This window comes from Trachurus japonicus, chromosome 6 (genome assembly GCF_045865225.1).
Source record: "Trachurus japonicus isolate A0001 chromosome 6, Traja_1.0".
Classification (NCBI taxonomy): Eukaryota; Metazoa; Chordata; class Actinopteri; order Carangiformes; family Carangidae; genus Trachurus; species Trachurus japonicus.
Genome location: NC_140912.1, coordinates 21,444,238 through 21,452,735, shown reverse-complemented (window position 1 = coordinate 21,452,735; position 8,498 = coordinate 21,444,238). Strand labels below are relative to the sequence as shown.

The 8,498-nt window shown below is 42.0% G+C and overlaps 1 protein-coding gene across 1 annotated transcript; it reads left to right on the top strand.

The window, feature by feature from the left end:
- Window positions 1-1,527: 1,527 nt before the first annotated feature.
- LOC146986131 (ferritin light chain) lies at window positions 1,528-6,751 on the top strand. Its single transcript, XM_085779783.1, has 3 exons — window positions 1,528-1,886; window positions 2,975-3,121; window positions 6,229-6,751. Exons 1-3 carry the CDS (start codon window positions 1,716-1,718, stop codon window positions 6,517-6,519), a joined length of 609 nt encoding a protein of 202 aa, XP_085635909.1. The 5' UTR covers window positions 1,528-1,715; the 3' UTR covers window positions 6,520-6,751.
- Window positions 6,752-8,498: the final 1,747 nt, after the last annotated feature.

Genomic DNA, 8,498 nt, shown 5'->3' with positions numbered 1-8,498 from the left:
CAGACTCTATTTCTCAAGATGGCCGACATCGGAAACACAGAGGGCCTGTCCCATTCCTCCACACTTGGCTCAGTGCGCTTGGTTACGCACACACTTTGGTGACGTTTTGCCGGCGGAACGTATATTTGCATATAGTGTGCAAGCATGGATTAAGTGGCCAAGCGTGTGGGGGGATATTTAAAAGCAATCGGGACACACTTGACAAGTGCAGCCTGTGCCATTGCGCACACTAGCACTACTACACTCACACACAGCACAGCAACAACTGTTTTAATAAACAGTGCTGCTGGATCACTGTCTCATCTACTCCAAAAGTGTCTCTATGCGCAAGATTCAAATCATAAATGTGTAAGCCCAACTCCGTGAACAAACAAGAAAAACGAAAAAATAAAAACATGAACAGAGCATGATGAATATAAAATATGACATTAAAAGTCATAATTATGAGATAGAAAGTTAATTTCATTTTATTGGGATTAATTCAATCGCATTTCCTAAACGGGCTTGTGGCTCCCGGTGACAGCGGACTTCACCGTAGTGCATTGTGGGATTTATACTTGGCCAAATACCACTCGGATGCGGTCTTACCTTAAGTGTGGGTAAAGTGCAAATCAAGCACGCTGCACTTTCAGTCGTTGGAGAAACGGGACACACTTGCGCACTGACACTAAGAACATGAACGCGCACGCCAAGTGCCCAAGTGTGTAAGTGTGATCGAGTGTGCATATTGGGACAGGCCCAGAGTTTCACACAGGCTACACCTTGCTGTTAAATCCTGAGTTTTTGACCATTTTTGATGAGTCAAATTCACAATTCATGATGTGAATTGAATAATATGTTGAATAATTAAGATATTTTCATGCCAATGTTGATTTTGCCCTGTTTCTATATGTGACTGCTGAGGAGGACTTTTAATTTGAAAAACGTTGATAAACATAGATTTTTTTTTTTTACAGTGCACTAAACTTGACTTGTGTTAAAAGGGGCGATTTGACTTCTAGCTTTTTAATTTTGTGGAAATTGTAGGTGAATTTATTGCAACAATAAAATAAAATAATAAATCCTGTAAATTTATGGCATGTTTTTGAATTTCTTTTGGATTCTCTGACAGGTCTTGAAAGATTTCTGCAGAAATTTGCAGTTGTTTTCACAAATTCTCAAAATAAGAGATGAGTTTAAAGACAATTTTTTGTAGTGCACCTTTTCTTCATGAGCTTTTTTAACTTTAATGTGGCAAATAAAAATGTCCGTTGATCTGTTTTTATTTCTATTTTTCTGAACATCTGCAGCTAAATCTGACCTTTTCTACCAGGAAACATGACGTGTATTAATCTGACAGATTAAACCAGACTCAGTCTCTCTGCAGTAGCCAGCCATGCTCTCATCCAGTCTCATCATCCCCCTGCCTCCACTAACTTTTACTGTTTTCATGCTGCAGCTCTGAGCTCCGCCGCCCCGGATGAACTTGAGCAGCTGACCGGGAAACAGTCGATGCACGCGGTCTATATTTATCCTCCTGTGAAGGTTCAGATCAGCTGCTGCACAAAACGCCTTTTCTTCATCACAGCTTGTTTGGCGAGGCTCTTGTTTACTAGTGATCGAACCTCCGCGTGGTGCTGCTTTCTGTTGCGCAGTGCGTGTGCGTTGAGGAGTGTGTGTACTGTGTATGTGTTGAGTGTGTTCTGTGTTGAGGGATCAGCGGCGGTGGTAACATCATGGCTGAGCCCGCAGGAAAGAGGTTAAAGAGCAGCCTGCCTCTGTGTAAGACGCACCGGAGCTCCGCGGCCACCAGCCGGGCCAGACACAACCTGCCGGCCGCCGTGGAGGAGGCGCTGTGCGGGGTGAGCAGCCTGCTGCTGGACGGCGCGTACAGACTGCAGGCTCTGGTAGGACACACACAACTACAACTACAGCAGCACCAGTCCACAGACATGTAGCCTGTAGTTTACTGTGTGTGTGTGGGTGAGAGATCAGACTGAGAGGATATAACAAGGACATCAACGACCACAGCAGGTGGAAAACACCAGTTATTGGGTTTAACACATTTTTCAGTGTTTTCATGTTTTAGCAAATGAAGACAAACTTGGATCAGACTCTAAAATCTATAATATGACTTTATAAAACATAAAGGTTTCACTTGTTTTAACCATCAACCAATTTGATTTTCAATATGTTTATTTCCATCACATGCGAGTTGTAATGAATCCAACAAAGAAAGAATGAAATTGTAGCCTAAACATATAAAAACAAATGACCTCCGTGACCTTTTTCTTACCTTCTTACTGCCTTATTCCAATCTTTTGACATCAAACATACAGAAAATGGATGAATTAGACTGATGAATAGATAAATCAATATTTCTGCACCAGGGAAAAAGTGTTGCGGAAAACTTTAAACCAACATTCAGACCTTCATCCACACAAATGAGCTTCAGAAGTGATTGATTTAAGACGTTTTTAAAGTATAGTGTGAATTTAACAGTGATAGGTGTTATGTTAATGACGATATTGCATAGAATTCACACTCATGTCTAATAAAGAATAGATTGTATGTTTTTTTCTGAAAAGCCGAAACCATTTCAACAAAGACGACAGATTAATTTGACTTGAACACGTGACACCTGTTCAGAATCACATCAACGTTGTCACTTCTTTCAGTCATGTGTGTAATTGGATGTAGCAGCCAGGTGAACTGACCTGTGCAGGGCGGATGTGTGGGAACCTGATGTGACTCAGGTGTTCAGTCCTGTGAATTAAAAAAAATATAAAACAACAATCTTTAATTTGTTTGCACTGAGTTTTAAATAAGACGCCGTGACCTTTGACCTGTTAACGCCTCAACCCAGAATGTCTGTTACGTTGTTGGACTCATTAATAAAAGTTTTTTAAAAAAGGTTTAAAATTCACGCAGCAGAACCTGAGATACTTTGTGTTTGATTCATAAATGTGTTTGCCGTCTCTTTCTCCTCCTTCAGGCCAGTGTGTTTGAGCGGGACGACGTCTCTTTGCCTCGCGTGGCTTCTTTCTTCCACCAGGAGGCGCAGAAGCAGCAGGAGGAGACGGAGGCCATGCTGGGCTACGTGGCAGAGAGGGGGGGCAACTACTGCGGCAGAGACATCCAGGTAGAAAAAAAACGTTAGATGGTTAGACCGGATCAGAGATCGAGATGACGCTGGTTTATTTGTTTCTGGTGGAGCCAAACAAACGTGAAACATGTCAATATGTCTGCAGTGTGTTTGTTAGACCATGGAAATCTAGTTTTATACAAACCTGCAACTAGAGGTGCACGATATATCATTGAGTATTGATTCTACCTTGAAAAGAAAACAAACGGAAGGTGCATAGACGGTAAAGGAGAGGTGCATGAAAGTCCCCATTCGCAGCCAATCAGCAGGCAGGGTTCAGTCACAGTCTCGGCCGCAACCATAATACAACATCGTCTCTGAGGCTCAGAGCAGGGAACTGAGTGTTTACTTATTTATTGGCTCCACACTAGAGTTTAATTGGGAGTCTGTTGAAGGCTTAAAGGTCCAGTGTGTAATAATTGTCAAGGTTTATTGGCAAAATCTGAATATACTACCCACGAATATATATATTTTATTTATAAGTGTATAATCGCTATAAAATAAAATCTGTTTGGTTTTCGTAGCCTTATAATTCTTCTTTTATATAACAAGGGTCTTGCTTAGAGAGTGTCGCCTTCTTGCGCCGCCATGTTTGTACGGCATCCCGAACGGACATGTCATAAACAGGTTTTTTGTCCTCAGAGACCACCGCCACTTTACTGACGGGAGGGGTGAGTGCGAGCGAGAGAGTGAATCTAAACGTTAGATAACACCCCCATATTACACACTGGACCTTTAAGTTCATAGAAAATAAACAAGAGCTGTTGTTCCAAAACACTGTATCCATCAGGAAAAAAAACACATTTCTAAGGATATCGTCAGATTATCATTATCGGAAAATTTAAAGAAATATTTTTTTTGCCTATATCACTCACCCCTACCTGTAACTACCGTCTTGTTGCGTTCAACTTTACAATGATATATGATTTATTTCAATGATAAATGTGTGATTTTTTGCGGAAAAAGTCAGTCAGGTTTATGTAGAGGCGTTAAAACTAAAATATTACCTTGAGTAGTTGAGATATAAGTGGGACATTGTTGTAGTGAAGTGTTGGAGTCAGTGGGGTTAGTTTGTGTCCACAGAGGTCAGCCAGAGGTCAGGGTCAAGAGCATCTGTTGCCCAGAGACACTTCACTTCAGCAGAAGGGTTAATTGTTGGGTTAATTGTTGGTGGTGAGGGGGGGCTTGTTGGATGGATCCTCCTGGGTCCTTGGAGGGTGGAGGTGGGGGAGGGGCTGGGGGTGGGGGGGCATAGAGATGATCCGGTGTGAAGATCTGATTTGTGGATCCATTTTGAAACAAAATTTACGATTTGAACTTTATCTGTGAGACAGAGGAGCCTCAGTGTGTAACAGCGTTCTCGTTTTACCGCGGCAGCGACGCTCACGTTCCTCCAGGACCCCAGGATTTATTTTTCCTCCTGCGCCATCCGTCACTTTGTCAGAGCAGGTGTCTCTCTCTCTCTCTCTCACAAATTCAAATTCGCTTTATTGGCATGACAGTTAAAAGAACTATGTTGCCAAAGCATTAGGAATCAATGACACAATACAACTCATGGAACCAAATATATACAACAATATACAAATAAATAAAAAGTATACATAAAATAATTTACCCTATGCGTGTGTGTGAGCATGCACGTGTGTGCTGATCAAGTTCTCTCTCTCTCTTATACATAGTCTAAATGACATGAAACTTAAAATATATATAGTATAATGTGTGTGTGTGTGTGTGTGTGTGTGTGTGGTAAGATTGGGCATCATTTGACTGTTGCAAGTTGTTACATATAAAACATATGCTAATAAAAAACGACAATCAATAATGGTTCTGATCAGCATTCGTGCACTTTTCTCGTACCGTGGCATTGTGTTATATATTGTGCAGCTAATTTAGTAAATTGTGGATCTTCTCCCAGAAATACTTTTAACAGATCATCACCTGTTTTCCCCTGATATGATGGATGAAGGATCTCTCTCTCTCTCTATCTTGCGGGGTTTTCTTTTTCTTTTCCTTTCTTTCCAAACGGCTGAGGTCTCATTCTGGAGAGCACTTGAGTTAAGACACCAAGAGGCCAGAGGAGAAGGGAGGTTAAACCCCTGGAGACCTCCCACCTCCTCCTCCCCCCTCGGGCTCTGGCCATAAGCCCGTCAGGGTGTATAACCCCCCACCACCTCAGGTTCCGGAAAATTGGCAAGATTAATGCTGCGGCAGGGGGACAGTAGGGCTGATGGCGTTTCCAGATGGCCCACAACAACAACGGTGGCGTTTTGCGGCGGTGGTGGCGGTAGGTAGGGTGTCGCAGCGTGGCCTCCGACCGCCGACCCCGACGTTTATGAGTCGTGCAAAATCGCTTCAGGGCCGAGGCCCCGGGGCCCAGTCAGCAGCGTTTTGGGACACCTCGTTATCCTTATCCGTCCCCCATGACGTGCACTTCACCTTGATGGGACGTCCCAGTGTCGGCCAAATTGATCCAGTCCAATTTAGATAAGTTTAAATAAATGAAGGCAGTTTGTTGAAGATGAAAGTTTGTACCATTGATTGACAGCGGTTGGGGCAGTCTTTATAAAATGCATCTTCTTGACTGTTTATATTTTTATCTGACTCAGTCTTTACATCGTTTGGAAACTCCAACTCAGTATCTGAAATCTCATTGTAAAGCATTTTATCACCATATCACTGCAACAGCTGTTGTTGTTTTCCCACACATGAGCTCCCACCACAGGCTTTATATTCTTTCTTTTTCTTTTAAATACTAAAATGACTGAAAAAGTATGTTTCTGCTGTGCTTCTGCCTCTGTAGTTTCTCTTCTACTCAGCTGAACTTGTTGGCTGTAAAATTTAAGGAGTTGGCTTTCAAAGGAGACCAGGGTTATGACTGCAATCAAAAGGGTTAAAGAACAGTAACCTTTTTATTTTTGGTGCATTATTTTTGGGCTTGTGAACAAAAATGGCGGGTGTCTGGTAACAGGTTAGCTAATTGTGGCTTCACAGTCCGTCAGTGTTCACAATAACTGAACTCAGCAGCTCTGTGCAGATTTATTTCCCCTCTTCTAAAGTTCAAGTCAAAACAAACTGAGCACAAGTGAAATCTTTTGGTTTTCCAGAAGCCGGGCTGCGAGGCCGTGGGCGCCGTGTTGCCGGCTCTGGAGCTGCTGCTGCTCCAGCTGAAGGAGGAGGCCGCCGTCCTGGTGGAGCTGAACCAACTGGCCCGAGAGCAGGGGGACCCGCACACCGCCAGCGTCATGAAGAGCCATTTCCTGGCGCCGCGGGTGGAGCGCATCAAGCTGCTGGGAGACCTGCTGACCAGCGGCCGGCGGGCGGGCTGCACCGGCGACCAGACGGGGAGGTTTGGGGAGTATCTCCTGAATGAGCTGCAGGAGGAGCTCAGCAGATGATGGATCTGCTCCTCTGAACAGGAAGTCTTTACTGGTATAGCTATTACTCTGCTTCTGGTGTTTCTCTGCAGGAAGTAAAGTGTTAATTTTCTTAAAATAGAAAAAAATAGTCTATATAAAAAAAACATTTTGGGAAATTTGCTTGGCGGACATCTTCCCCAAAGTCGAGATGTAGTTTTATCTCCACCTGTGTCCAGAACAGATGTGCAGGTCATGTTTAGCCTAGCTTAGCCTAGCACAGAGCCTATAGCTATCTTAGCTAGCTCAAAATAGTTAATATATAATATAAAATGAAAACTAGCTTACATCAAAATTTGATTTACATTTTAAACAAGCTACCACTTTGTAAAAACTTACCTGAGCTGTTAGCAAAAGGGAAAGTAAATTAAACTTACACAAACGTGAACATTCTTCAGGATGGGACGGCTGGCTTAACCTATAGCCTACAGCTGCAAAACAGATTTAAAAAGACTGTTAGCTGTTAGAAACTGTTAGCCTAGCTTGTTTAATAAATTTCTCCATTAGATCGTTTAGTTTCACTTTCAAAACACAGCCGTAACTGTTGATGTCACTCATGTTTTAGCCTATCCTGTGTGTTTGTTCTCGTTATTAGCCGAGGCTACACGAGTCACTGTGAAAGTTAATGAAACCAAAGAAGAGCCTATATTAACCTAGCTTAGCACAAAGATGAAATGAGGCCCAGGGGGGGTTAGCCAAAGTGTTAGCTCAGCTTAAGAGGAGGCAAATGCACCTTAGAGATAGTTCAATATTTTGGGAAAGTCGCCTATTGCCATAATCCCTACAGTCATAGGGGTACGTAGGCTAAATGTTTTGAGATGCGCGGGAGACACAATGGAGGTGAATGGTAGCCTACTGATCCCTGTCCCTCATCAAACTCATCAAATACACAATTCAGCAACTCCTAAATGCTCTCGTGGACAAGTTGTGACCTGCACATTCACCACGTCACATTACGAAACAGAGTTTGTTTTTGAGGCAAATGCAGCCGGAACATAAGAGCACGAGCATTTCAGAGTTGTTGGACTGTCTATTTGATGAGTTTGATGAGGGACAAATTAGAAGTTAGCACTCAACGTATTAGCTTAGCTTAGCAAAAGCAGCAAAGGTGAACGGCTAGCCTAGCATCAAAAGAGAAAATGTGTATACTTGATGAGTTTGATTTATATTTTACACTATTGAAAGTTTGTCACATTAATCTCACTTATGATATTATGTGAAATCTGTTCACTAATGTGAAGTTGTGACTTCTTTGTGTGTTTTTCTCTCATCACTCTCTCATCAAAAAAAATCACCCTTAAACAACTCCAAAGCTCTGATTTACATGTTGTATCTTGCTAACAAGCTGGTTAGTCCATGTGGTTTTCAGCTATTTAGCACAAATCTGGCAACCCAACACAAACAAAACCAAAACTTTTTTTTTCCAAATGTCTTTTTGTATTGAAATATTGTATTTTTCCAATTTTCCTGTGAAGAGTTTAAACATATTTTTCTACCAAACGTTTTAACCCTGACAAGAGGACCTGCAACCTGCACTGGTGTTTTAGTAGCTGTCGATACCAAAGACCTGTTGAGATTCAGCCCTGTACAGAGGTTGCTTTTTTTTTTTTTTTTATCAGACTAAATTATTTCTTTTGAAAATAATGTGACTGTTTCCTAAATGAAGCTAGTTGTAAAGGGCACTTTATATTTGTAGCTGAGTGTGTTTTCAAAGCCTACACTGCTACTCTACGTCTTCTGTTTGTGAACTTGTGTAGCCTCTTCCTACAAATACAAATATTCTTAAGCATGTAAATGACACAGCCTTGTTTTGGGACTTGAGAATGACTTGGTTGTTATATGAAAGTGTTTATTTGTTTGGGCTTGTGCACTATACAATAAAGTTGGAAAAACAAACAATCTGTATTTTCTCTCTCTTGAATTCAAACAGCTTTGTTGGCAAAAACTAAGCCATGTTGCCA

Excerpts from the sequence above, each read along its gene's own strand:
- LOC146986131 (XM_085779783.1), top strand. The coding sequence starts at position 1,716 with ATGGCTGAGCCCGCAGGAAAGAGGTTAAAGAGCAGCCTGCCTCTGTGT. Across the intron at positions 1,887-2,974 it reads CGTACAGACTGCAGGCTCTG|GCCAGTGTGTTTGAGCGGGA; the intron begins GTAGGACACACA and ends CTCCTCCTTCAG. Across the intron at positions 3,122-6,228 it reads ACTGCGGCAGAGACATCCAG|AAGCCGGGCTGCGAGGCCGT; the intron begins GTAGAAAAAAAA and ends TTGGTTTTCCAG.